Here is a 27,318-nt window from a genome sequence, read left to right on the forward strand (position 1 = left end):
TTTCCAAAGCATTCACAACTGGGGACTAAGCGTGCAAATATGAGTCTATGGTGATCAATCTCATTTAAACTACTGCACCATGGGACAAATAGAATGGAGCTTGAGAAAGGGCCAAGGGAGAAAAATAGGGCTGTGGGGGAGGGGGAGGGGAGCAGAGAGCAGACGGGTATGTTCCGGCCATCAGAGATAAAAGCAAAGGCAGAAAATGAAATGGGAGGAAGTCAGTGGTCTGATTAAGGCATTGGGGAAAAAATGAATTGAGAAGCCATCCTGGTTTGCGAGAAGAGAATCTGTGAAAAGAGTTAAGAGAGAAACAGGCCTTGACATGGGCCAATAACTGAGAATTAGTGTCATCTGTCTTAGAGATGACCCCACAAACGCACGTACTGACACACTGTATGCTGGGCCACCCTGTGTGCTGTCACACTGTGCTCCTCTAATACATGTGCATACCTGTGCTCTCGGCCTCTGCTGGGGAGAAGGAATGGAAGAAGTCTGAACTTCAGACGCAAGAGGCCGACAGGCAGGGGTGGCCTTGCTCAGCGCCACCCTCCTTTTCTCCACCCCTCATCCCTGCTCTCCTCTCTGTCTAGATTCTGTCTTTCCTCCCTCTGGGCCCCCCAGGTTGGGGTGGGAGAGGAGGAGGCTCTGGACCGGGAGAATGGAAGCCACATTCACTGCTGGCTGGCCGGCTGAGAGTGGACAGGACAGAGGCTGGGATTGTGCTTGATGCTTGGCAGCCATGGGAATGCAAAGAGGTGGGCAGGAGCGCCATGGCTTCCTCAGCCAGTCTCACTTCAGGGCCAGTGGTTCCTGGCACAGGATGTTGTGGCCGGAAAACCTAACTACTCAGGAATGCTATGTTCAAATGTCCTCCTTCCATGCCCGACTCACCTCAGGCTGGGAACTCCCTGTACTTGTCTTGAGGACTAGAGCACCCCTACCTGAACACACACTCTCCCTCAGCCCTCCACACTGGGTCCCTTGTACCATTCTGGGGAGCTCTGGTTTTTCTCAGAACCCAGTGACATTTCCTGGGGCTAGTATTAGGAGGTTCAGAGTCTCTGACCACCAGATGTTCCACTTTCTTCTGTCCCTTCGCCTGACACAAGCATACCCTGCCTCCCGGGACAGAACAGTAGGACTCATCTGTCTCAGCCTCAACAGCACCCATGTCCTCGCCCTCTTCCAGTCTCTCACACACTCAGGTCTCTATGTGGCATCTCGTGTTCTGTGACCTTGACTTCCCTGAATAAATTCCCCCCTCTCGTCCCCAGAGCACACTAGACAGCCTGGAGCTGGGGCTCACCTACAACCCTCTGCAAGTTGGGAGCCATCTGTACTCACATCTGAGCAGCGCCCACGCCAAGCCTCAGGGACGGCCCTACACAAGCTGGGCAGGCCGGGGCCTTAGAAAGGTATCTCTCTTGTCCCCGCCTTCCCTTTCCCCTCTCATCCCCTTTGTGCCTTGAGTCCAAGGGATCCCTTCCTATCTACCCCCCACAACAGCCTGGGTCCCAAGAGAGCAACCCACTCCCCACACCCCACAAGTAGAGGGGAAACCAAGCTGAGGCAGGAGAGAGAACCTGCTGAGGCAGTCACACGCGATAGGGTGGGTCTGCTGGTCTGCTGGGTCTGCTGGGTCTGCTGGTTTTGGTTTTGGTTCTTTTATTTTCCTGAGACAACTGGTCTCATGGTGTAGCAGTGTAGCCCAAACTGATCCGGAGTTTGCCATTTGCCTGCTTCAGCCTCCTGATTGTGTGTGTGTGTGTGTGTGTGTGTGTGTGTGTGTGTGTGTGTATGTGTGTGGTGTATGTGTATGTGGTGTGTGTGTATGTGGGGGTGTTGTGGGGTGTGTATGTGTGTCTGTGTATGTGGTATATGTGGTATGTGTGTGTATATAGGGTGTGTGTGTGGTGTGTGTAGGTCTGTGTGTGGTATATGTGTGTATGTGGTGTATGTGTAGGTCTGTGTGTGGTGTATGTGTGTATGTGGTGTGGGGGGTGTGTGTATGTGATTTGTATATGGTGTGTGTGGGGTATATGTGGTGTGGTGTGTGTCTGTATTGTGTGGGGTGTGGTGGGGTGAGTGTGTGTGTGTGTGTGTGGTGTATGTGTGTGTGGTGTATGTGTGTGTGGTGTGTGTGTATGTGGGGGTGGTGTGGTGTGTGTGTGTGTGTCTGTATGTGATATATGTGGTGTGCATGTGTGTGTGTGCGTGTGTGTGTATGTGGTGTGAGTGTATATGGTGTGGGGGAGTGTATGTGGTGTGGTGTGTCTGTATTGTGTGGGGTGTGGTGTGTGTGTGTGTCTGTATGTGATATATGTGGTGTGTGTGTGTATATGGTGTGGGGGTGTATGTGGTGTGGTGTGTGTCTATATTGTGTGGGGTGTGGTGTGTGTGTGTGTGTGTGTGTGTGTGTGTGTGTGTGTGTGTCTGTGTCTGTGTTGTTCGGGGAGGGATATAGCTCACACCATCACAGCTTGAAGCTTAGGTATTCTAACTGTGGGGTTTATAACTCTTAGTCATCTACCACCCAGCTGTCTTGTTAAGCAAACAGGCCACACTGGAACTACAACCACAATCCTCTCCTTGAAAGGAAGGGCTGACAGAGAGGCAGGACTGGAACTGCCTGAGGGAAGGGAAAGGATTGTGGCTTGCCTGGCTTTCTAGTAAGCTTCAGATAGTGTTCATTTACACTTCACAGTGCCAGCAGGGGAAGCCTCACACTGAAGCCTCACACCTCACAGATGAGGAAACAGGGGCCAACCTGGGCTAGTAACCATGGAGTGGGGCACTGAGGAAAAAGCTTGAAACCAGAAGCCAAGCATGGTGGTTCACACCTGTCATTCCAGAACTCCGAGAGCTAACTTGGGAGAACTGCTGTAAATTTGAGACCAACTTGGGCTACAGTGAGGCTTGTCAAAAAAAGCAGGACGAGCAAGAGAGACCAATCAGTAGGGCAACTGATGAGATGAAGAGTCTCTATGCAATCCATGGTCTACTGTGCTAAGCTTTCCTTTTGCTCCGTGCTTTTGCCTTGTTTCTCTGTAACTGAGCACATTTTCATCTCAGCTAAAACTGCAGAAGGATGCTTCTAAACTCCAGAGGTAGAAGTGATGACCAGATGCATAGGTGCAGAGTCCACCAGGAGGGCTTGGTAGGCCAGCTGACAGAGAAGGGACATTGGGCAAGGAGATGATACTGTAAGGGTTGCTGCCTAGGGGTCTCAGCACTGCCCTGGGCCTTCAGGATGTCACTCCAGAAATGAGAAGTGAGAAGGAATTAGGACCAGAGCCTGGTAGGGAACCAGGACTGGAACTCAGAACCTGTCTGGTCTTCATAGAAAATTCTGCTTGCCCTTTGCAGGGGGATCAGCTGCAGACCAACAGAGCTCGAGCCCCAGTGGTCCCCCTCCCAGTGACCCCTGTCCCAGGTAGAGCTCTGAAGAAGTCAGCAGCCAGCAAAGCAGCCTCAGGAACCTTCCTGCCTTCTGATTCGGAGGACGAGTATCCTTCTCAGACCTAAGTCCCCAGCTCTGCCAGAGCAGAGCCACACTACACCACTCACAGGATGGCGGCCTGGAGCAGATCTACCTGCCCTCAACCTGCACCTGCGAGTGAGCTCGGGCTAAGAAACAGCCTCTTCCTCCTCTGACACAGCCCAGGGGGGAGGAGGCACTGAGAGCAGCACACCCAGGCCTGTCTTTTGTCCGGCAGGGACTCTTTTGGATCATTTGATAGTATTTACACAAATAATTAAATGCCCAGTAAGCCTCCTCCATTGTTCGAGCATTCCTAGGCCAGAATTTCTTCCTGCAAGTCGCCCTCAAGGATAAGGATGAGGTGTTCGCAGCTCAAGGAAAAGCAAGACATCAGAACCTGAACCCTGGTCCAGAAGGGTACCCTTCCCAGATCACCTACAGCAGTGCAGCTTCAGACACACAAACACCAAGCACTCCTGAGTGCCCTGAGCACTCGGGACCTGTGGTGTAAGCATGCTAATGTGTATGCAGAGGGGGCGGGCTGCTGCTGTGTAGCCTAGCAGAGGAGAGTGGGTGGTGTGAAAGAACCCCACTCCCTTCCTAGTCTGCTCTCCCCACGCCTGCCTACCTTCTATAGCTCCCTCGAACTACAGAAAAATGGCTGCCATTGGTAAAGTGCCTTCTATGCTTTAGATTACACTAAGAGCTGGGGAAGTGTGTCTTATCTCGTGCCAGCTGCCTTTCTGTAGCACAGCCAAATTCTCACACTTGGTGTAAGGGCAGCAGAGGAGAGTTAAGAATGGCAGGTAACAGACAACAGGGTCAATGAGTCAGAGACCGGCCCAGGAGAGGCTATGACCACCCAGGCTGTGAATCACCACACTGTAGGCTTCCCTCCCTGGGGCCCTTCATCCTTCCACGGTCCCCAACATATTTCTGCTTCCTCCCTTGACCCCTCCCCACCCTCCCAGCGCATGCCTGCCCCAGTGTCTATTCATGCGCAGAGACCTTTTCAATCAAGCCACCTTTAATGAGATTTGCCTTATAAATTAAAACGTATCTGGCAAAGAACAAGAGTGAGGATCCATACTGGCCTCCCCAAAGTGTCCTCACTCTGACCAGTGGACCTCTCCCACAGGCCTAGTCAGTCCAGCAGCCTTGTTTCTTCTACTCCCACAACTTCCGGGGACTGGTCATCACTTGACTCCTCTGGTCCCCCGGCCCCTCCCACCCTCAGGTTTCTCTGATCTTCAGTGCCACCACCCCATGGACCTCCTATCAGCAACTGTCTCAGGTGGAACCCTCTGACTTGACCCCCACCCTGTCATTCCCTACTCTAGAGAGTCCACAGTCCCATCTCCCTGGGGTCCCACTTTTCTGGACCTGGCTGTACAGAGCTGTATCTGAGCCTTTGCTGCCACTGCCAGCTGTGGTACCAGATTCAGGAAGGATCAAGCCCTGTGGCTTGGGGGCAGGGGTAGGCTTTGAGCTCCGAGGGGGTGGCACAGCGTAGTCGTCGGTGGCGGGGTTGTAAGGGAGCTCATAGCCCTCTTCCTTCAGCCGAGCCTGGCACCACCATGCATCCTTAGGCTCCTGAGGCAGATCATAAAGGCCCCGGAGAGGGGCAGGGGCCAGGCCCTCAGGCTCATCATAGATGGGGTCCTCTTTGGAGTCTATCAGCTTGGTTTTCAGCAACTGCTGCTGCACGTGCCCATACAAATCCCAATAGAGAGGTTTCTTCCGCTGCACCCCTTCCCCTGCCCCAGCAGGGGTGCTGCCCAGGGGGTCTGAATACAAAGAGTCCTGAGAAGGGCCTGGAGGAATTCGCAGGGAGTCTAAAGGCTCTGCATATAGGGCTGGAGGGCTGCCCAGGGGTTCCTGGGGAACAGGAGTGGGAGCCATCTTCCCCTCTGTCTCCCCATCATGGGAGTCAGTTCTGGTGATATCTTGTCCCTGTCCCACCTTTCCTTGGGCTTTCTGCTGCTGGATAGCAGCCTCAACTGCCTGAAAGATGTCATTTCCCTGGGCAGTCTGGAAGGTGAAGGTCCCAGGGCCAGAGGGGCAGCGGCGACCCGCTTCAAAGGAGAACATTACCTGAGGGTGTGGAGGGAAACAGGTTAGGAGTGTCTAAAGAAATGAGTCACAGGTCTGACCAATTTAGTATATCTGCACAGAAGAGACTACCTGGGAATGGAGTTGTCACCTACAGCTACCCAACCCAGTAGCCCTCCCCGATGGTCATCCTCCCAGACAGCCCCATGCACCTTGTCTCGGCCATAGCGTCGCAACAGAGTGTAGGGCCAGAAAAGGAGCGGCTCCAGGATTTGACTCTGTGCACCCAAAGTCAGAAGGGTCAGCTTCTCAGCTTCTACCCTCAGTACGTAGGAGCCTTGCAAGCCGCAGCGTTCAGAAGCCTCGGTCTTCTGCGAGGTTACCCAGAATTGGGATCCTGGAAGAACACAGGAAGAGAAGGAGCGCCGGGGCAGGTTGGGGACTTGGTAGACTCCAATCACTATCTCCCCAAGGGCACCTCTTCACCCCACTCCATTTCTGCCAGACTAATACCTTCCCAGGTGGGGCTGTACAGCGAATTCTCCAGCATCTCCAGGGCAGAAAACTTAGGTGGGTTCTCCGTCTGAGCCAAAGCCCAGCCGCCTTTCTGCAGAAAAGAGAACATCGAGGACCATATACATAATTCTCTTGGGTCTAGGGTAGGTGCAAGAAGTCCAATGCCGTTATAGTAGTTTCATCCTCGCAGTGCCCCTTAGGCCCAGGGGTGACCACCCCCAGACACTCACCGGAAAAGCGGTTCTGCATAAAATCTGCACCCAGGCAGTGCTGGATGCGGCGTCCGCTGCAAGCAGGTGCGAGCGTTGTGCGGTGTCCAGGCGGAAGGCAGAGGCGCCGGGCTCAGGGGGACTCTCCACAGTCACAGGCACCACGCTCACACATTCAGCCAGGCGTATCATCTTGCAGTCTAGACGGCGAGAGCCGCCTCGACCCCCTCCAGAGCTCGACCCCTTGTGATCAAAGAATTCCAGCCGCGCCACGCCGTGAGGGCTGGCTGGGTAAAGCACAGCCCAAGTTTTCTTCCACCTCTGGGAAAGAACGAAAGACTCGAGAGTGAGCGGCAGCATGCGCCCTACAAGGGAGAAGAGACCCACGCAGGCCGATCTGAGTCTGGGGATTCCCAGGCTGGGCTACTTTCCCAAAGATAATGCCATCCCAAATCCGCACCAAGGAGGGCACAGCCCGAGACTTTCAAGGGAACGAACGTCTTAGGGGCTCTACGATTGCTCGCGCGCCGTTCCGACCTTCTTCCGGCCCATTCCCTCTTTCTGGATTCTTTCACCCATTTCTAGTCCAGGGGAGTTTTGCCATCCCCCCACGACACAAACAAACTACCTTGGTCCCGAAGCGCTGACTCTGCAGAAAAAGCGGACCCTCCATCAAAGCCCCGTCCATGGCCAAGGCGATTCCTTCCGCGCTTCCTGGCCCTGGGGGCGGGGCTGGGCGGGGCTGCAGGGTGCCGGAGGCGTGTCCGCCCCTCCCGGGCCCCTGCGGCGGTGATGCGGGGAGGGGGGGCGGGGACGGAGGGGTCGAAGGAAAACGAGCCGTCAGGAAGAACCCAAGGGGAGCCTTTATCTCACCGCACGCACAGTGGCACTACTCAGGGAAGTCGCGGTCACCAACTAAAGGCCCTAGTGCCTGGGGGTGGAAGCTGGGAGTGACGACATATATTTAACGTGACATCAGAGTGAAGGCCGTGACATCACCTGCAGGGACTTTGGGGTCGCCATAATGACCAAGAGGGCCCTCAGGACATTAGTTTTCTTTGTGGGACCTTGTTCCCATGGTCCAGCTCTGGAATTGGACTGGTCTGTTGATACTCTGTCTAGCTGGAGATGTGGAGAAACGGCTACGGGCTGAAAAGCTTCCTGCGGCCACAGGGGCCATCCTGCTGTCCCGAAACCATTTGCAAGTCCAGCATCCTGAACGCCGCTGCCTGGCCTCCCAACCTGCGGGAAAAGAAAGCTTCATTGAGCCCGGAGGAGTGGGAGGGGGTGGCGTGGCTGCAGCCAGCTCCACAGGGGAGGGGAAGATCTAGAGGAGGGAACTGGCCTGGCCCGAATGGAGGGAGAAAGCGGAATGTGGGAGGGCTCTAGAGGACGTAGGAGGGACCAACGAAGAGGGGGGAGGAAGGGGGGGTCCAGTCTCCCCTGGCCGAACACTTTTTTTCTGAGAAGTCCTGAAAGTAATCTCCAGGACCAGGACTCTGCTTCCAGCCTCTGGAGTTCTGCCTAGTCGAAGGTAGGGGAGTTACAGCCGGCCAGCGGGAAGAGGAGTTGTGGATGGAGAGGATGGTGGACCAGGGGAAAGGCTGATTTGGGATGGAGTCGGGGAAGCCAACCAACTGACAGTTTTATTCTTGCTAAAGGAGCGAAACAGCAAAGCAGAGAGCTGAGCGGATTGTTGGGGATGGAGACTTCAGGGTGCAGTTTGTAGGCCCTAAGCTGAACACCGGGCTTCGGAGCCAAATGCCCCCAGAACAAAGCTGTCTTGTCTGAGTTGGGGGAAGCAATTCAGGGCCCCCCTTACTGGGAAGGACTGTTTTCAGCCTTGGATACAGAAGGCCTGAGCTAAGGAGCTAGCCCTAGCTTCTGGTTGCCCAGTGACAGAAAGAGAGGTGTTACAGGGAGCTTGGATAACTCCACACCAAACCCTGCCCAGCTTGAAGTCTAGATCTCCTGGAGCCCCTGACTCTGCAGCATATTTGGGAGCCCATGTGCTAGGGAGGGTGGCAGAAGGTTCTCCTGCTCTGCTTAGCCTCAGCCCTTTCTGCCTGGGCATCTGCCTCCATAGGAAATTGCCAAGACTCCTCTCATTCCTAGTGCTGAGATCTCCAGGACAGGTCTCCTAGGCTCCCTTTTCCTGTGCTGCCATCGGAGTCTGTCTAACCGCATGGGTCTGCTGTCATTTCTCCTGTGCTTGCACCTTGGCTTTGATCCCCTCTCCTCGTGGTTTTTGCCTCTCTGTGTCATTCCCCATTACTGCGTGCTTTGAGTTTTTGGTTTTATTAAAATTATCATCTATCCATATTCAACGTGTCTCTCACCCTGTGTCTTTCTGGTTTCCCCCCTTCGTTCCCACAGTCTCCCTTCCTGTCACATCCTGTCTGGGTCGCCCTCTCTGTGTCTCTTCTCAATATCTCTGTTTATCCAGACCATCCTCAGACTCTCGGTCTCTAACCTGTACCCACCCCATGAATAGAAGTAAATAGAGAAGATGGTAACGATGGTGATCATGGGCAAACCGGGGAAGGTTATGGTGGGACATCCACAACTAGTTATAAGTCTTATTATTTGCAAAGGAAGAGGAGAGTCTCCCTCCCTCGCCCGAAATCTAGGTGTTGTTTTCTTTGTGTTCCTACCCTCATTTAGTGTGTATGTGTCTCTCCTTCTCTGTCCCTTAGTGCCCCCCCTCCTTGAGCCCTAACCGCCATGAGAGCTGTCAATGTGTGCTATTGCTGCCCGTGGCGACTACTGCTGCTGCACTTTCTGTGCAGCTCCAGTATGGGGTCTCCGTCTCCTTCTACCGACCCAGAGAAGAAGGTAGGAAGCCAGGGGCTGAGGTTCCGTCTGGCTGGCTTTCCTAGAAAGCCCTATGAGGGCCGTGTGGAGATACAGCGAGCCGGCGAATGGGGCACCATCTGTGATGATGACTTCACGCTGCAGGCTGCCCACGTCCTCTGCCGGGAGCTGGGCTTCACAGAAGCCACCGGTTGGACCCACAGTGCCAAATACGGCCCAGGAACAGGTGAGCAGTGCTCTGGGCTAGCCCAGACATTACCTCAGTGCAGCTCAAGTACAGTGAGAAGAACAGAGTACCATGGTGGCACAGCCAAAAGGACATAGGACACCAAGAATGGATAGAATTAAGCAAATCCACAGGCAATAAACCAACATACTAATTTCAGGGCCATGTGACCTGAGGCCAGCCAGTACTTTCCAGGAGCCTCCAGTGTTCCATGTGTACGGTGAGGAGGGGGTTAAGTTCTCCCCTGCAAAGTAAGATTCTGTAGAGCTATGCAGGGGATCCCTGAATGATCCAAGTGCAGTTGACTCAATGATAATAAGAAGGCAGGTGAATGGTATCTGTATGTCCCCTAGCTGGAAGGGGTCATACACTATAGCTGACAAAATCAGGATCCAAGCCAAAGCTAAAACCAGCAAGCAGGAACTCATGTGGAGCAAATCTGACAGATGTGAGGGTTGGAACAGAATCCTCTGAGGTTGAAAGTGCTCAGACCATATGGACCTACACTAGGATTGGTGGATGGACATGGGTACAACCTGCTGTTCATCCACCCTCCCCATTCCCAGTTGCTCTACTGTTTCTGAAATAAACGTCAGGAGGGAACACTTTGAGAGGGACAGTAGAAAGTGGAAATGCTCAGAAATCGAGTGCTTTCCCTGCACTCAGTCCTCCGGAGAGAAGAAGGGAATGAGGGAGGAAGGTGGAGACAGACAGACAGACAGAAAGGCAGAGAGGAAACCACTTTCAGAAAGCCACTTTCAAGGGGAATAGTTAAAGAAACCAAAAGTTTGGCACAGAAACAAACAAACAGAGCCTCACTTAGCAATTACACGATGGCTGGGTTCAACCCGGGAAGGACAGTCAGTCGTGGCTGAAGATTTTTCTGGGTGGCATCAAAGGACTGAATAAGACCTAGCATGGGAAAGTTGTAAAGACCCACAAGGACTTTCTGATAGTTGTGTGGCCTCCTAAGGCAGAAAGGTAAAACCCTGTTAGACTACGTGAGGTGCCCTGAACGCTGGATGGGACACGTACTTTTCTGGAGGTTCCTCCCAGCTTTGGGTGGTCAGTGACAGCCAGTATGGTCCAGAAAGTAAAAACAGGGTTTTTGTGGCAGTAGGCAACATAGGTATACAGGAAAACGCCACCGGGGAGGCGGCGGGGTGAAGTGAAAGAATCTAAGCTTCCCAAGTATCAGTGAGAGAGGTCAGACTCTTAGGCAAATTACATCATGTTTTGGAGCCCCAGTCTATATTTATATAAAGTAATCTTCTGGCAGCTCCAGCCTAAGAATGGTTGTATATATACTACAGCAAAGCATCTGGCACATAGTAGGTACTTAATGATAGCTGTTATTGAACGAATCCTTGTTGATATTAGTGAGAATTAAAATGTGGATTCTCTGTTATTGGTTTTATCTTACCCTAATCAATTCTTCAGTGTCCCAGATCACCACTAACCTTGCATCAACCTTACACCCTCTTTCCTCTTCCCCTCCGGAGTTCCCTGTCTCTTCCCCATCTTTTTCTCATCAAAGAGGATTAGCCTCAAGGCTGTGTGAGGCCACCATCACTCTGTCAACACTTCTCGATCACCTCCCTCTCCATAGGCCGAATCTGGTTGGACAATCTGAGCTGCAAGGGTACTGAAGGAAGTGTGACTGAATGTGCCTCCCGGGGCTGGGGAAACAGTGACTGTACCCATGACGAGGATGCTGGGGTCATCTGCAAGGACCAGCGCCTTCCCGGTTTCTCAGACTCCAACGTCATTGAGGTCTGCAGAACACACTTGTTCTCTCTCTCTCTCTCTCTCTCTCTCTCTCTCTCTCTCTCTCTCTCTCTCTCTCTCTCGTGCACGAAAGACTGCCCGGTGCCATATGTGGTTAGAAGAGATATTATAAAGGTATCCCATAAGCCTTTATAAAATAATGTGCATTTCTGGGAAACTTTGCACCCCGGGCATGCCTAGTGAAGAGAGGCCAGAAGAGGGCACTGGACCCAAGGGACTGGAGCTAGCAGTGGTTCTGAGTTGCCATGTGGGTCCTGGGAATTGAACCTCAGGTCTTCAGGAAGAGTTCTAGCCCTCAAATCCAATTATTTCAAGTATTCACATTGAATTACTAAACCTGACATGAGCTCTCCAGTTTCATTCCTGTTCACCTGTCCCTCTCCCCCATGTTTCTGCTCTCCTCCAATACCTTTCCTACTTCTTCCTCTCCCTAAGACATTTCCATTGGGAAGGCTACCTCATGCTTCAGGAAGACTTATTATAGCTCCCCTTCCTTAGTGCCTTCAGACCCTGTGTGCCACGGCTTAACTCTGTGCCCACTCTGGGGCACATCCCACACATAGGCAGCTGACCTGGCGTTTTCCTCAGTCCTGTTTCAGTGGTCCCATCATTGGGTTTTACACACACAATCAGGGGTCCTTCAGAATGGCATAGTATTGCTACTATGATTTTTTCCCCTGCCTCTGTCTGGTCCCATCTCAGGTGGATCATCAGCTCCAAGTGGAGGAAGTGCGACTCCGACCAGCTGTGGAGTGGGGCAGGCGACCCCTGCCTGTGACTGAGGGCCTGGTTGAAGTCAGGCTTCCTGAAGGCTGGTCGCAAGTGTGTGACAAAGGCTGGAGTGCCCACAACAGCCACGTAGTCTGCGGTATGCTGGGTTTCCCTGGAGAAAAGAGAGTCAACATGGCCTTCTACAGGTGCGGGGACTAAGCGTGTTTTCAGTCTTTGGAAAGGGTGAGGCACTGTGGGAGGCCCAGGAGGGAACGCAAGGAAACTGCTGTGACATAGGCAACTGGGAAACCATGCGTGACCCCGGAGGCTTTCCTACACAGAAATTGAAAGGGCTAGGCAAGGTGCGGAATGCGCGTGCGCGCCAGTGACGTCAGCGGTCGGCAGGCAGAATTTTGGAGTCTGGGCCCTGGGGCCTTGAGAGTTCAGAGTTCTTGAAGGGTGCGGCCGCCTGTCAGAGGCGGTGCCTGAGGATGTCTTTGCGAGGCTGCGCCTGGGGCCTCAGAGATTGTGACTGGCCAGCGCCAAGTCATCCTAGGGAGTGCTGTGCAAAGGGTGACTTCCTTCTTGAAGCATCTCACTTGGTAAATGAGATAAACAGCCGGTTAGATGACTTTTCATGGAGCACACTGCTAAGACGGGGACAGGGTGTTGTAGAAGTGTCACTGTTGAGGAAAGTTTACACTCCTTGCATTGAGATAGAAAACTGGTTCAGGTCTTATCTCTAATACAGGTAAAGCTGCCTTTGAACCTGAGTATACTCTGGGTAGGACATGGTAGATACTGGTGTAACCAATATTTCATTCTCTCATCTATAGTGAAATTATGAGGGTTTTTTTTAGCCTTGCTAAAAAGATAAACTGTGTTCACAGCTGTCTCTAGTACTCCTCCACAGAACACTATCATAGGTTTGAGTGTAATTTTATTATTCCAATAATTTTAGATCTCTAAGAATTGTGCTATGTTTTCCTTAGCAACTTCCTCTCAAGTAGCATTCATCTGTAGAGTAAGAAAACTTTGTTTCTTTCTAAAATCAATACACTCTGTAACATCCACTCATTTCCATATTTGACAGAATTTCCTTTACTGTGGGTGCCCAAACATACCTTTGTTCTTTCTGCCCTGAGGAACACGGTTGAGTCACCTGCAGACTGATAGCCTTTTACAAAGCTGTGTGCAGTAGTGTGTCCGTACTGGCATCCATCTCTGGCTGGGTTCCTTGCATTGAGCTCTGGCTTTGTCTTTCAGAATCCAAACACCAATCGTTTCTCTGCATTTTGGCTAAGATCAAGTGCAGAATCCAAACAGCAGGTTATAAACAGTTGTAGGATTGAAAGCCCAAGCTTTTCTAAGAGGAGAGGATGGACCGAACAAGACCTAAAGAGTCACTCATCAAGCATTTATTTGATGCTCCACTGTGTGCCACCTTCTATTGTAGGCTTTGGTGATTCCACACTAAGCACAATCATCCCTCCTCTGGGGACCAGGGGACAACAAGAAAATGAGTGAGCTTAGAAAATAGAAGGATGGCAGTGTTAGCGTGGCCTCCACCAGAACCAGGTTCCTGGCATGGGAAGAGCTCATGCAAACAGCCAAGTGGGAAAGGATTTTATTCAAGGGTAGTGTGGAGTATGGGACAGGTAGGCTGCAAGAGAGCAAGCATCAGGCTACCTGAGCTAGAGTCCTCGAGGTCACCTGTTCACCCACCACCCATGACTCCCTTCTGTGGGTCCAGGAGAAGGACTGGTGGTTAAGGGATGAACTGTGGGCAGTTTCCTATTTCGATTGACAGACTTAGGTTATATAAAACCTCTGGTTACTGTTCATAGCTTTCCCCACAATGCGTCTGATGTTAATCAATACGTACACCGATGATCGTGCATGGGCATGAGGTGGTAGATCAGGGCTTTCTCTCCAAGTATATTCAGAGAATACAGTGTACCTCACTGCACTGGCTCCCACCCCTACCTACGCTGGATAGGCTCAGTGCCCTTCTTCCTGAGTATTCGTCAGGATGTGTTTGCTCCAAAAAGGGAGTCGCTAAGGGTTCCTGGGTCAGCTGCGGCAGAGTGACCCAGTTGCTTTGTTTAGAGACAAGGGCGCATGCAGCAAGATACAGGTGTGGGTCCCGGGATGCTCAGAGTTTTGCTGAGAAGGGGATGCATCATGTGGAGCTCAAGCCCCCTAGAATTCCAGTTTGCTGAGCTGTCCCCACCCTTGCCTGCCTCAGTAGTATGCAGTGTGGATAAGGAAGTAAAAGGGCTGAGGGAAAGCCTTTCTGAGTAGACATCACGTGAGGGAGAGTTTAAAGGAGGTGGGGGCACAACTATGCAGACATATAGGTGAAGACCAGAAATTCTATGAGACAGGGGTGGAGAGAAGGCATTGTCTTCACCTCGGTGTGCCTGGAGCTTAGTGAACATAGAGCATGTCAGGTGACCTGAGACAGGAGATGGAAGGAAGGTTTGGTGAACCAGGTCCAGGAGGGTCATGTGGGAGATAGCGGCTTTACTCTTCAGTGGAAGGACCATTGGAGGGTTTTGAGCAGAGGTTTCATTTTGCTGTTTTGGTTTTTATCACATTGTATTTATTTTGAGCGCCACTGTGAGCAAATGGAAGTCAGAGGACGACTTCTTTCCTATGTGGGGTCCAGGGATTGAACTCAGGTCATCAGTCCTTTATGTGCTGAGCCACTTTCTCCTGCCACCCCCAAGGTGGTTTTGGTTTCATTTGAAACCATATCTTGGATATCCCTGGCTGGCCCAGAACTCCTGATCCTTCTGCCTCCACCTCCCAAGTCCAGGACTCTGGGCCTGCATCAGCATGCCCAGCTGGCAGGGGAGGGGGGGCATTTAATCACATTTCTAATCATTTCTAATTTCCCACTTCTTTTTTTTAAGATTTATTTATTTATTATATGTAAGTACACTGTAGCTGTCTTCAGACACACCAGAAGAGGACATCAGATCTCATTACAGATGGTTGTGAGCCACCATGTGGTTGCTGGGATTTGAACTCAGGACCTTTGGAAGAGCAGTCAGTGCTCTTAACCACTGAGCCATCTCTCCAGCCCCTAACTTCCCACTTCTAATTATCACTTTGACCGGGAATTGTCTTATGCTGTTTATTATCATGTGTGTGTTCATGTGCTGTGTTGTACACGGCAGTGCATGTGGGAGGTCAAAGAATAACTTTCAAGAGTCAGCTAACTCCTTCTAAGCTGGATTCCTGAGCTCAAACTCAAGTTCCCAGGTTCCAATGGTGAAAGTTTTACCTACTAAGGCATCTCGCCATCCATTAGCTGCTTCCTTTGATTGCTTTGTTCTTTGCTTCTCTTCTGGGGGCGGGGGGAGCATGTGATAAAGCCAAACTTTTATCAAATTACAGATGTGTACCACCATGCCTAACTTTGTATTTATAATTTTAAACTTGTTTTGATGTTATAGAATACACGGAAGCTATAGAATTTTAGAAGGGAAATGTATAGGTATTCGAACTCTTTACTGCTCTTGTGCAGGTAATGAAGCTGAGGCTCTGAGAGCTTCAGTGCATGTAAGAAGACACTTCCTTATAGAAGACACTCCCCCTATGTAGCAGCTTCAACTGGTAATCCCCTTGCCTCAGCTCTGAATGCTAGGACTGCAGGATTTTCCACCGTGCCTGGTTTTAGAGGCCACTCTCATTGGTGTCATTGTGCGCATCCTGACTGACCTCCATGCAAGGGTGGAGAGCACAAAGATGCTAAATGATAATGGAGGTAGACAGGCACCACATTACAGACCCACAGGCTGTGGTCACAGATCTGCCAGACTTGTCTAAGAAAGGTGATGGGAAAAGACAGTAAAGTGGCTAGATGGTTGGTTGGATGGTTGGTTGGTTGGTTTCTTTGGGGAGGGACAGGGTCTCTTTACATAGCTGTCCTAAAACTCACTATATAGACCAGACTGGCCTCAAACTCAGAAGAGATCTATCTACCTGCCTCTGCCTCTGCCTCTGCCTCTTAAGTGCTAGGACTAAAGGTGTATGCTACCATGTCAAGTGACAGTAATGTGTTCAGTGAAGCTAGACATGGTGGTATTCATCCACAATCCCAGAAGACTGGAGCCTAAGGCAGGAGGATCTGGAATTACAGGCTGACTCAGAGATCCTGTTTCCAGGGGGAGGGAAGAGGGACAGTTCAATGAAGATGTCTGTGGGATAACATGATCAGGCCGTGGCTGTACTTTTTCAGATGGGTTTTCATAAATGAAATAGTTATGGGGCTGGAGAGATGGCTCGTTGGCTAAAAGTACTTGCTGTTCTTTCTGAGAATTTGAGTTTATTTCCCAGTTCCCACATCAGGTCTCACAAACACCTGTAATTCCAGCTCCAGGAAATAATTCTGTGGGTACATGCATACACGTATGCTCTACACACACACACACACACACACACACACACACACACACACAATAGAATTTACAAAAACAAAAAAGATTATAATCTGGATACTTGGAAGGCTCAGGCAAGAGAATTACAAGTTTAGACGACACTCAGGGGAAGAGAGTAAATAAATTTTAAAATGCACATATAAAATCCTGGTACACCTTCACACAATATACTATGTCAAAATGCATGAATATTCAAAAGAAATGGCAGGGCAGGAACATGGAGGAAGAAACGATAACCTGGGGGTCAACAGGGAACACCATAAACCTCTTTTCTAAGATGCAGACCAGTCGGTGGTGGTGGTGCAACCTTTAATTCCAGCACTGGGGAGGCAGCAACAGGCAGATCTCTGAGTTCAAGGCCAGCCTAGCTACAGAGTATTCTGTGACCCCAGTACATGTGATGCAAAGGCAGAAGGATCAAGACTGGTTCATGGCTGGCCAGGGCTATGTAATCAAGACCCTGTCTCAACCCTGCACCCCAGCTCACTGCACACCCCAAGATAGGCATATAAAGTGTTGCGCAGGACAAAGAGTGGCTGCAATTAAAATCTTCAAACTTAAAAGGACAATGAGGAGAAATAGACTTAAGGAAACCCTTGAAGAAGGAAGTAAGGCTTACTTTCCTGCAAGCATGCTTGGGAGATGAACTCAGCTTGTGAATAACCAGGCCTATGGGATTGGAACTTGGGCAGGAAGAGGATTCCCCAGTCAAATGTCAAAGCTAATGTCCTCAGATATGTTCTCAGTCCCTGGTCCAGCAGTCTCAGGTCTAGACAGGGCCAGGGGATTCCTTAGAGAGACCACCCAAGAAGCACACACGCAAAGAGGAGGGAAAGAGATGATGTCAGTCTCCCTGGGCCTGATCCAAGCTGCTTCTCTGACCTCCAGATCCCCATGCCCCCTCCTCTGCCCTCTCCTGAGGTTTTCCACCAGCCTCCAGAGCCAGCGGCCCTCATTCCTCATCTGCCTTGATCTAATTTCTGAAGGTCCCGATACTGGGGCACTGTTCTGAGTCCATGGCCTTCACTGAGTTCACTCACCTGTTCCTGTGCTACTAAGGCCAATAGAGGGGTTGGGGATTTAGCTCAGTGGTAGAGCGCTTGCCTAGCAAGCACAAGGCCCTGGGTTCGGTCCTCAGCTCTAAAAAAAAAAAAAAAAAAAAAAAAAAAAACAAGGCCAATAGAGTAGCTGATGACATCACACTCTAGTCTTGGCAGCTCTCTATTAGGATCTTGCCCCTGGTTCTGGCCACACTGGCCTTTTCCACTTGGTTCTACACCAATCCTGACTTGATCTTGTCTTACCCTCACAGAAAGTTGAGGAAGCGAGCAGCCAAAGCCTCAGCCCGACACCCCAAGTCCCCTGGAAGGTAAAGGGGCAAGAGCCCCAGGGACCTCCTGTCTGCCCCCGAGGCCTCAGGAGGTGGATGGATGGATAGAAACCTATCCAGGTCCATCCCAGAACCCAAGCCTGTGGGTTAGGAATGTAGTTAAAGAATGGCAGCTCCCAGGGGAGGGTGGGAAGCAAGCATGGGAAAGGGTGAGCTTTGCTCTTAGGGACTGGGAGGAGGATGCTATGTAGGAACAGCTGAGGAGACACTGCAGCCTCAGCCCTTGCATCCCTCCTTCTCCCCACCCACACCCACTCTCAGCACAACTCCCTTGGTTGAGGAACAATTCCACTCTCTCCTCCATTGACCTTCCGCCGACCTCCTCTCCTCTCCCTCACCTGGATTTCCATAATTAGATTTGCCTTTAGTGGCACTGATTCCAGTGAGCCTCAGGAGTTGCTGACTGTATGCCCTGCTTGGCATTCAGCAGTCTTTGCGTGCAGGGAAATCAGTTGCCCTCCCCGTACTGTCAACAAAGGGTCCTTCTAAAAGCAGAATGCTTCACTTTTCCCAGGCCATATGCCCAATAACTGCCTCTACCAACATCTTTCTCCCTTTTGCAGAACAATCAACAAGTTTAAAGTCAAACACAAGCCCCAATTGGGCAGAGGGCCAAGTAAGAGGTAAATGAGGTTGGGGTTGGAAGCAGAGAGGAAGCAGGGCAGGCAGGGGCAGAGACAGGGGCAGGGGCAGGGTTCTGACCAGGAAAGCGTGCAGGGCAGGCCTGTTAGACTGACAGAGCTGATGACAGGTGGAATGGCAGCTGTGACAAACACCTTCCAGATCCTTCCAGAGACGGGAAGTAAGGCACTGTGTTGTGAGTCTCTGGGGACTGTGTTAGTCACAGGACTTGGGTTTCTTGCCCGTGTGCTCTCCTTCCATGAACTCCAGTAGGCAATCCAACACTCTGTCCTGTGCCTGCCTTTCCCCATGAGATCACCGAGTGCCCAAGAGATCAGTGTTCTCATCCTGCTTTATCTGATGAGTGCTTCTAAGTTCTACTTTTTTTTTTTAAGTAAATATTACCAGGAGCTGGAGAGATGGCCTATGGATCCCACTTGGGATCAATGGTTAAGTGTGGACTGCTCTTCCAGGGGATCTGAGTTCAATTCCCAGTACCCACATTAGGCAACTCTACACATGTATATCCACATTATTGAAGTGATTTTTAAGTAAACATTACAGTTTACCTGGTGTGGAGGGCCCGCTAGTCATCCAACTGCATATTTTCTTCCCGGACTCCCTCAGAATTCCAGGGAAAAAGAGACTTCCAACCCTTCCATCTAACTTGTCTTTAAAAGGAAGTCAGCAACACCCCTGAGACTTCCCTGATAACTTGTGATGAGGCCAGGAGCATCTCTTTCATCCTCCCCTCTACCCCTCAGCAAGCTCCAGTTCCCCAGCACACCCTACGATATGCCTCCTGAGTGGGCTTCTGTCCCTGGTTACTGTGGAAGAGCTCAGAATTTGATGAGTGCAAGTTCTTGCAATCCTCTTTGGCTTAGGTCTCTTTGCCCAACACAAATATTCTTTGGTTCCTCCTCTGACCCTCAGCATGCACTGATGTTTTTATTGGTTATAAGAGAGAGTAAGAGAGAGAGTTGGAAGTTAGATGTCTTCCTGTGATGGCCTGACTTTGATTTTCAGCCAAACAGCACCTGATCTCTTTGGTTTTCAGGATCCGTTTATTCTGGGCTTCCAAATGCTTTCATTCTGTAAAGTCTCCAGCCTCCTTTGCCTGTTTTGTGTTTTGTTTTGTGTTTGTTTTCTGAGACAGGACTTCTGTGTAGCTCTGGCTGCCCTGGAACTCACTATGTGGACCAAGCTGGCTTTGAACTCAGAGATTCACCTACCTCTGACTCTGGAGTGCTGGGATTAAAGCCGTGGGCTACTGTGGTCCAGCCCTTTTCCTGTTTTGTTCATAAATACCTTCCCCTCTTGTCTTCCTAGCTTTAAACTGTTACATTCCCTCTTTTCTCTAATGTCAGGGATAGGGCACCAAACTGCAATTAAATCAACCTCTTGGACCTACTCCACCCACACAACCCTTTGCTTTCCTGTCTCCCTGAGCCCCACCCAGCCTTTCTGGGAAGAGAGTTCTCCCTCCCAATCGCCTAGCGGCAAGCTCTTGTTCTGCTAGTACCTACAAGTTCCCTCCTCTCTCAGGCACTCTACAATGTTAACATCTCCAGTTTTGCCCTATTTTCTGCTCAGCTGGCTGTGGGACAATGCTCAGTGGAATTTGCACAAGCATGACTACCTCATTAAGACGTCTGTTTGCCATTGGACACCCATAGCTACCTCTCCTCTTTAGCCATGGAGTCCCTCCAACGTCTGTCTGTCTTGCATTTGTCTTCGTTCCAGAAAGCCACCACCAGTTCTTCTAGTCCATTCTTGCTGGAGCTGTCATATAAGGACAGGGCCTCTAACCTGGAAGCCCCCCTGGCCTCTGAGAAGCCATTTAGATGCAGACTTCCTCAGTAATTTGCAACCTAGCTCATCTTCAGTTGGCTTGTCCAGTCACAGCATAATAGAAGGGTCTGCTCACTAGCCGTTCAGGCCGGTTTTGTGCCAGCCCCTCCTGAGCCATCTTTCTGGTTTCCCGTTAGATGTGGGCTTCCCGTTAGACCTGCTTGGTTACCTTGGTCTCTTAATGACCTAAATGGCCTCAACCTGCCTTTATGTCATTAAGAACAAGGTTACAGCTGTGGGGTGGTGGTGCATGCCTTTAATCCCAGCACTCTAGGAGAAGGCAGGGGTAGGCGGAGCTCTATGAAGTCAAGGCCAGACTGCTCTATGGGCAACCTAGGACAGAGAGAAACACTGTCTCAAAATACAAAAAAAGAACAAGGTTGCCCATAGGGCCACCCTTAGGGTTCTGTTTGCAGGTCTCCAGGGGACCCTGACTGGGCAGCCAAAGCTCTTTCATAGTACACACTAGACAATTCTTGTCTCCCGGCAAGGAAAACACAGTAGGGGAAAAAAAGGGATAAGAGGCCATGAGAGGTTGGGGGATGGCAGGGAAGTGAATTGGCAGATGGCTGTGGGGCAGGCGGGTTAGAACTGCACCTCACTCCTGTCCCCATAGGATGCTGGCCCAGAAGAAGCAACACTCCTTTGGTCTACACAGCGTGGCATGTGTGGGCACAGAAGCCCACCTCTCCCTTTGCTCTCTGGAGTTCTATCGTGCCAATGACACCACCAGATGTGCTGGTGGGAGCCCTGCAGTGGTGAGCTGTATGCTGGGCCCTCTTTATGCCACCTCTACTGGTCAGAAGAAGCAGCAACATTCTAAGCCTCAAGGGGAGGTATGTAAGACAAGGAATGTTTTCATTCAGCAGTACTGGGGATTGAACCTCAGGCCTCTCTCTCTCTCTCTCTCTCTCTCTCTCTCTCTCTCTCTCTCTCACACACACACACACACACACACACACACACACACAGCAAACTTACCATTCAGCTACACACTCCAGCCCAAGATAGTGAGCATGACCTTTCCCCATGCATGGTGGGAACTCCATAGCCTGGCCTCTACTTACTAAGCATACCCTTGACCTTTGAAGACAGGGAACTTTCCAGTGGCTGTGCCACATACCCAATGCCAGCTACTATCATAAAAACCTCATTCAGCTCCCTGGTCTCCCCAAACCAATGTTTCCATCCACCTCTTTGGACATGTCTTTCTTCTACAGGCCAGTGTGCGTCTAAAGGGCGGTGCCCACCCTGGAGAAGGCCGAGTGGAAGTCCTGAAGGCTGGCACATGGGGAACAGTCTGTGACCGAAAGTGGGATCTGCAGGCAGCCAGTGTAGTGTGTCGAGAGCTGGGCTTTGGCACTGCCCGAGAAGCCCTGAGTGGTGCCCGCATGGGGCAGGGTGAGGGGAGAGGATATTCACACTTCTTGGGGTACATTCCTTGGGAAGGTATAGAGTCCTCTGGACTCTGGTCTAGTTACAACCTCCTCAGCCTTGACTTCTGACTCTAGGCATGGGTGCCATCCACTTGAGTGAAGTTCGGTGCTCTGGCCAGGAACCCTCCCTTTGGAAATGCCCCTCTAAGAACATCACAGCTGAGGACTGTTCCCATAGCCAGGATGCAGCTGTCCGGTGCAACCTCCCCTACACTGGGGTGGAGACCAAGGTCAGTCATACATTCTACGTTCTACTTTAGGTCTTTACCCAGGCCCGGACGTCCCTCAGCTCCCACACAACCCTGCCCTTTGTGAGCCCTTTCTCTGCCCCTGCTCCCTGCTCTAGACTGCCATCCCCAAAGCTCCCCCTGCACTTCCCCTCTATGCCTCTACAGATCCGACTCAGTGGGGGCCGCAGTCGATACGAAGGGCGAGTCGAGGTGCAAATAGGGGTACCTGGGCATCTACGCTGGGGCCTCATCTGTGGGGATGACTGGGGAACACTGGAGGCCATGGTGGCCTGTAGGCAACTTGGTCTTGGCTACGCCAACCACGGCCTGCAGGTAAGTAGGGAGAAGAGGAAACCGAAACAAGGACTGTGGAAACCAGAACCTATGGCCTCACTGAAAGATCTTCCTACATCCCCAGGAGACCTGGTACTGGGACTCGGGGAATGTAACTGAGGTGGTGATGAGCGGAGTACGTTGCACAGGGTCTGAGCTGTCCCTGAACCAATGTGCTCACCACAACACCCACGTCACCTGCAAGAGGACAGGCACCCGCTTCACTGCAGGAGTCATCTGTTCTGAGAGTGAGTAGTATAAGCTAGAGGGGCTTGTTTGGAGGGGCTGTGTTGTGACCCACCAGTCTCCCAGGAGCTGGAAGCACCCTCCATGGTAACCATCACTCTCTCACATAGCTGCTTCGGATCTGCTGCTGCACTCAGCACTGGTACAGGAGACTGCTTATATTGAAGACCGACCGTTGCACATGTTGTACTGTGCTGCTGAAGAGAACTGCCTGGCAAGCTCCGCCCGCTCAGCTAACTGGCCCTACGGCCACAGGCGTCTGCTCCGATTCTCTTCCCAGATCCACAACCTAGGAAGAGCTGACTTTAGGCCCAAGGCTGGGCGCCATTCCTGGGTGTGGCATGAGTGTCACGGGTGAGAGGGCAGGAGGGGCCCAGAGAGCAAGGCAAGGCTGCAGGGGTGTGAGAAGCCTGCTGGGATGTGGGGAAAAATCACGAGTTCCCTTTCCCACAGGCATTACCACAGCATGGACATCTTCACTCATTATGATATCCTGACCCCCAACGGCACCAAGGTGGCTGAGGGCCACAAAGCTAGTTTCTGTCTAGAAGACACTGAGTGTCAGGAGGGTGAGTTGGGGCCAGAGTGGACTTAAACCCAGGCATAGCTTTGCCCTTCACTGACATATAACACTCCCTTCAGATGTCTCCAAGAGATATGAGTGTGCCAACTTTGGAGAGCAGGGCATCACTGTGGGATGCTGGGACCTCTACAGGCATGACATTGACTGTCAGTGGATTGACATCACAGATGTGAAACCAGGAAACTACATTCTTCAGGTGTCTGGCATCTGCCTGGCCTCTCAGATACTGGGGTTTGGGGTGGGTGATGACCCGTAGGAGTGCAGCTAGTCACGCCAGCTAGGTCACGCCAGTGTTCTTCCTCACTCACAGGTGGTTATCAACCCAAATTTTGAGGTAGCAGAAAGTGACTTCACCAACAATGCTATGAAGTGCAACTGCAAATACGACGGGCATCGCATCTGGGTGCACAACTGCCACATTGGTAGATGACGGGAAGGGTGAATGCAGGGCAGGAGGGATACACTTCCATCCTGTCACCACTGCCCATAACGGGTATGCGCTCCTGCCTCTGTGCAGGGACAGCCCCTCAATAGTGCCTGTCTTCTCTGCAGGTGATGCCTTCAGTGAAGAAGCCAACAGGAGGTTTGAGCGCTACCCAGGCCAGACCAGTAACCAGATTGTCTAAAATGCTACCGCCCTCTCTGCAAACCACCACTGGCCCCCAATGGCAGGGGTCTGAGGCTGCCATTACCTCAGGAGCTTACCACAAGAACCCCTGATGTCAGCAGGCGCACTACAAATGATGAACTGTTGAAGAGAAGTTGGTGCCTCCCTTACTTGGTCAGCTGGCATTACCTTTGGCCAAGCATGGATAATCAGCCAACAGACCCAGCAGTAGACAGAACACACCACAAAGAACTGCCCCATACAGGATGGCAGCAGCTCATTCTCTTGACTAGGGGAGATCAAGAGGGTCAGCTCCCATAGCTCTAAGTTCTCCTAAGTACCGCGTTACCTCCAGCCATTTGGTGGGGAAAAGATCCAGCCCCCCCCCCCATGTTTGACTGTAACATGTTGCTAGGTATAATTTTATTTTATATAAAATGTGTTCTTCAGAGCCCAGGACTGCTGCAGTGGTTAGAGGGACCTGCCCTCCGTAGGTCTAGTCACTCCTCCTCTTCCCACATGCGTTCAGAACCTAGACTAGAAAAGCAAGGAGGAAATCAGAGCAAGAGCTTCAAACCCTTGCCAATCCAGTTATTCTGTGACCTCTGGGGTCACGTATAAGGTCAGCGTTTCTGGTCCACGCCGGATCCGCACTGCCAGCTGTGATTGGGTTCGAACAGCCTCATAAACATCTTCAGCATTTTGTATCATTTTCTCCCCAATGGCCAAGATCACATCAGCAGGCCGCAGGCCAGCCCTGTGGAGGACGGACAGGGCAAGGAAGGAGTGGACAGCTGAGTTCAAGGATACATCCACACCACCCCACCCCACCCAACCCACCCCACCGAGCAGGCGCCACATCACCTGTGTGCAGGGGAGCCCAGGATAACTTTATGAATGAGGACACCATGCTGAACATCAGGGAAACTTGGCTCTCGGAGCTGTAGCTCAGCAAGGATGCTGGAAGGGTACAGACCACTCTGTTAGCAACACACAGGCCCTCTCCCATCTTGACAGTTCACTTTCTGCCTTCTAGAGCTTAGGAAGTAGGATACACACATAAAAGACAGCTAACTGGGGCTGGGGATTTAGCTCAGTGGTAGAGCGCTTACCTAGGAAGCGCAAGGCCCTGGGTTCGGTCCCCAGCTCCGAAAAAAAAAAAAAGAACCAAAAAAAAAAAAAAAAAAAAAAGACAGCTAATTTCAAAAGATACACAGTGTTGAATCAACTTCACTTCTGTCACTCTGAAATTCTACGGTAAGGAAGGGGTAGAACTTAAGCTAAGCCTAGAAGGGTGGGCCCTACAACTGTATGAAATAAAGTTGAGACATAGAAGTGGAAAGTCAAAGTCACTCTGAGGAAATGATGAGCTGTCTAGAAGGATAACTAGAGGTGGGAGAGATCGTTCCTCAATGCTAGGGCAATGGAGGCTTTACATTATGGTAATAACAGGATGTACTCAGTCTACTGAAGGGTACGAGATGCATAGGTGAGAAAGTTATGATGAGAGGGAGCAGCTCTGTGACAGAGACAACAGCTAATATTAAAGACAAACATAGGAGCAAAAGCCAAGAGGTGCACCACTGAGAACATGGGTCCTATATATATGTATACCTGGGGGTCAGAGTCAGCATCATCACTCCAATGTAGCGGCGTTGGGACCCACTGATTCCAAACCAGGAATCTGTAAAGAGAACATGAGCCCACCAGCTTCATTCTTTCCCTTACTTCCTACCAGTTAGACCCCTCTACACCAAGTCCTGATGAATGCCCCTCCCTTGGGTCCCCTCCTCCATTTTAAAGGAATCCCTTTCCCTGTAAGACAGGCTCACTTTTCTTCTCCCCGCGATGCAGGAACTCCCTAAGGCGATCAGAAGGGATGGCAAAGGAGATTCCAGCTGTCACCTTCATGGTGTTCACTCCAATCACCTCCCCATCCTGCAGGGACACAGCCCCATCCCCTAGCCCACACAGATGGCAGAGGATGGGGGCACCTGAACAAGAGTAGCAAGGATTTGGGGACAGGGGTCTGTCTGACTATGAGGAGACGAACAAGAGGCTAGAGACTTAGCTAAAACTCCCTGAATCAGAGGATAACACACACTTCCCACACTGACCTGTGGGGCATGCATTCTTAGAACATGGGCACTCACCAGGTTAACCAGGGGACCACCAGAATTTCCAAACTGTGAGATAAAATGAAAGAAAACATCAAAAAGATCTGGAATTCCATGCCTCTGGGAATTTTAAGACTGTGGTCATAAACAGGGTTAGGGAAATACTTCGAATTCCATTCCTAGCATGAACTAGAGTGGCTGCATTTTGCAGACCAACCTCTGCTACAGGCCCAGTCACCACGTGTCAGCTGGTGTCAGCTGGTGATCATACCTGACAGCTGTTGCCCCCAATTCCCACCTAGCACCTAATTTCCCTCCTCTCAGGACGCACGTCAATAGCTGCATCGGTCTGAATGTATTCCACGTTGGTCTGAGGGAGCCCCAGGTCCCTGGCTGGTCGCTGAGCAGAGCTGACAATGCCGGACGTGATGGTGTTCTGCAGAGCGAAGGGACTTCCCATGGCAACAACAAACTCCCCTTGCCGGACATCAGCGGAGCGGCCGAGGGGCAGTGTGGGAAGAGGCTCCTTAAGGGAAATGAGTACACCAAAACTGGTCATTTTAAGACGGAAGGAAGTAAACTGCTGCCATCAGATCTGGCCTACTCCATTCCCACCTTGGTTTGAATCCTTAATGTGGCAATGTCTGCTACAGGATCCACAGCTGTGACCATGGCCTCATAAGTGTCTCCGCTAGGTAGCCTCACTCGCACTCGGCGCCGATCAGCCACCACGTGGGCGTTGGTTACGATGAGCCCATCTGAAGCCACTATGAATCCTGAACCGTTTGAGATGGGGACTTCACGGCCGGAGAAAGGGTGCCTGGGATGGGGAAAGCACCGATTACACTGCAGCTTCCACCCTATCCTGTTCCCTTGCCTTTCCGGCATTTGGTTTCAACACCACCTGGTCAACTTCACCATTACCGGTCTAGGATCTCGATATAGACCACAGCAGGGGCTGTCTTCTCCACCACGTCTGCGATGAAATTGTACTGGCTCCGGGGAGAGGTGGGTGGCGGAGCAGGAACAGCAGCCAGCACCGTGGAAGGACCCCGCCCCCAACCCCACAACAACAGCAGCACTGCACCCCCTGCGCCCAACGCCACCGCTAGCCATTCGCGCCGACGGCTTCCAGGGCTCCCGCAGTCCTCCTGGTCACTAGAGCCTGGAGTCCCCACAGTCAGTCGTACCCAGAGATCCGGGGTCCCAGACGTCAGATTTGCCCGTGATGCAAGGACCCCCAAAGGCACCCGGGCCGGGAGACTGGGGGTCCCATAAGTCATCCGGGCCTGAGGGTCAGGAGTTCCTGACGTCAGCAGAGCCCGGAGGTCAGGGGCTAACAGGGGGCCCTTCCTCCAGAAGATGCCCCCCAAAGCCCGCCATGCCCGAAGGCTCCAGTTTGCACCCCGCCCCGCCTTCAGCGCAGCCATCTGCTCCGCCTCGGCTCTCCACGCCCGCCCTACTCAGAGGCGGTCTTCTGGAGCCCAGCAAGCCGTCTAGGAGAAGCAAGGCATGCCGGTATCCTTACAGTGTATGCCGGGAAATGTAGTCCCTTCAAAGACGCGCTCTCTAGACCGTACACACGCCCCCACACAAACACACACACATACACTTCCCCCGTGCCGCGAGGCATGCTGGGAACGCTAGCCCTTCCGG

The 27,318-nt window shown here is 51.6% G+C and overlaps 4 protein-coding genes across 11 annotated transcripts in view; 2 read left to right on the forward strand and 2 right to left on the reverse strand.

Moving 5' to 3' along the window:
- Nucleotides 1-3,778, forward strand: part of M1ap (meiosis 1 associated protein) — a 90,825-nt gene extending 87,047 nt beyond the window's left edge. Inside the window, exons 9-10 of the mRNA XM_006236719.5 lie at nt 1,278-1,418; nt 3,370-3,778. Coding sequence (XP_006236781.1) covers nt 1,278-1,418; nt 3,370-3,528 — 300 coding nt within the window. The 3' untranslated portion in view covers nt 3,529-3,778. The remainder of the gene's footprint in view (nt 1-1,277; nt 1,419-3,369) is intronic.
- Nucleotides 3,779-4,493: 715 nt separating this feature from the next.
- Dok1 (docking protein 1) lies at nt 4,494-7,574 on the reverse strand. Of its 3 annotated transcripts, none has more exons than XM_008763022.4 (5): nt 6,890-7,574; nt 6,283-6,626; nt 6,050-6,143; nt 5,749-5,933; nt 4,494-5,578 (listed from the first exon to the last, which is right to left on the reverse strand). In XM_008763022.4, the coding sequence occupies exons 2-5, from the start codon at nt 6,619-6,621 to the stop codon at nt 4,775-4,777; spliced, it is 1,422 nt and encodes a 473-aa protein (XP_008761244.1). In that variant the 5' UTR covers nt 6,622-6,626; nt 6,890-7,574; the 3' UTR covers nt 4,494-4,774. The 3 variants fall into 3 exon arrangements, with proteins under 3 accessions (XP_008761244.1, NP_001020587.1, XP_038963513.1); NM_001025416.1 differs by having other exon boundaries at nt 6,283-6,582; nt 6,890-6,957; XM_039107585.2 differs by lacking the exon at nt 6,890-7,574 and adding an exon at nt 6,722-6,870 and having other exon boundaries at nt 6,283-6,582.
- Nucleotides 7,575-7,680: 106 nt separating this feature from the next.
- On the forward strand, nt 7,681-23,996 carry Loxl3 (lysyl oxidase-like 3). Of its 2 annotated transcripts, NM_001107866.2 has the most exons (14): nt 7,681-7,795; nt 8,958-9,301; nt 10,911-11,074; nt 11,792-12,006; nt 20,727-20,946; nt 21,331-21,511; nt 21,622-21,776; nt 21,942-22,109; nt 22,195-22,357; nt 22,466-22,709; nt 22,809-22,924; nt 22,998-23,134; nt 23,249-23,360; nt 23,491-23,996. In NM_001107866.2, exons 2-14 carry the CDS (start codon nt 8,986-8,988, stop codon nt 23,562-23,564), a joined length of 2,265 nt encoding a protein of 754 aa, NP_001101336.1. In that variant the 5' UTR covers nt 7,681-7,795; nt 8,958-8,985; the 3' UTR covers nt 23,565-23,996. The 2 variants fall into 2 exon arrangements, with proteins under 2 accessions (NP_001101336.1, XP_038963514.2); XM_039107586.2 differs by lacking the exons at nt 7,681-7,795; nt 8,958-9,301; nt 10,911-11,074; nt 11,792-12,006 and adding exons at nt 14,795-17,617; nt 18,202-18,261.
- Htra2 (HtrA serine peptidase 2) lies at nt 23,954-27,116 on the reverse strand. Of its 5 annotated transcripts, none has more exons than NM_001106599.2 (8): nt 26,587-27,116; nt 26,278-26,482; nt 25,994-26,188; nt 25,699-25,731; nt 25,378-25,483; nt 25,160-25,229; nt 24,410-24,505; nt 23,954-24,302 (listed from the first exon to the last, which is right to left on the reverse strand). In NM_001106599.2, exons 1-8 carry the CDS (start codon nt 27,090-27,092, stop codon nt 24,137-24,139), a joined length of 1,377 nt encoding a protein of 458 aa, NP_001100069.1. In that variant the 5' UTR covers nt 27,093-27,116; the 3' UTR covers nt 23,954-24,136. The 5 variants fall into 5 exon arrangements, 2 of the variants coding, with proteins under 2 accessions (NP_001100069.1, XP_063141858.1); XR_005503189.2 differs by having other exon boundaries at nt 24,249-24,302; nt 25,378-25,406; nt 26,587-27,092; XM_063285788.1 differs by lacking the exons at nt 23,954-24,302; nt 25,378-25,483 and having other exon boundaries at nt 24,404-24,505; nt 26,587-27,092.
- Between the last annotated feature and the right edge of the window lie 202 nt (nt 27,117-27,318).

The sequence above is a fragment of the Rattus norvegicus genome, chromosome 4 (assembly GCF_036323735.1).
Source record: "Rattus norvegicus strain BN/NHsdMcwi chromosome 4, GRCr8, whole genome shotgun sequence".
NCBI lineage: Eukaryota > Metazoa > Chordata > Mammalia > Rodentia > Muridae > Rattus > Rattus norvegicus.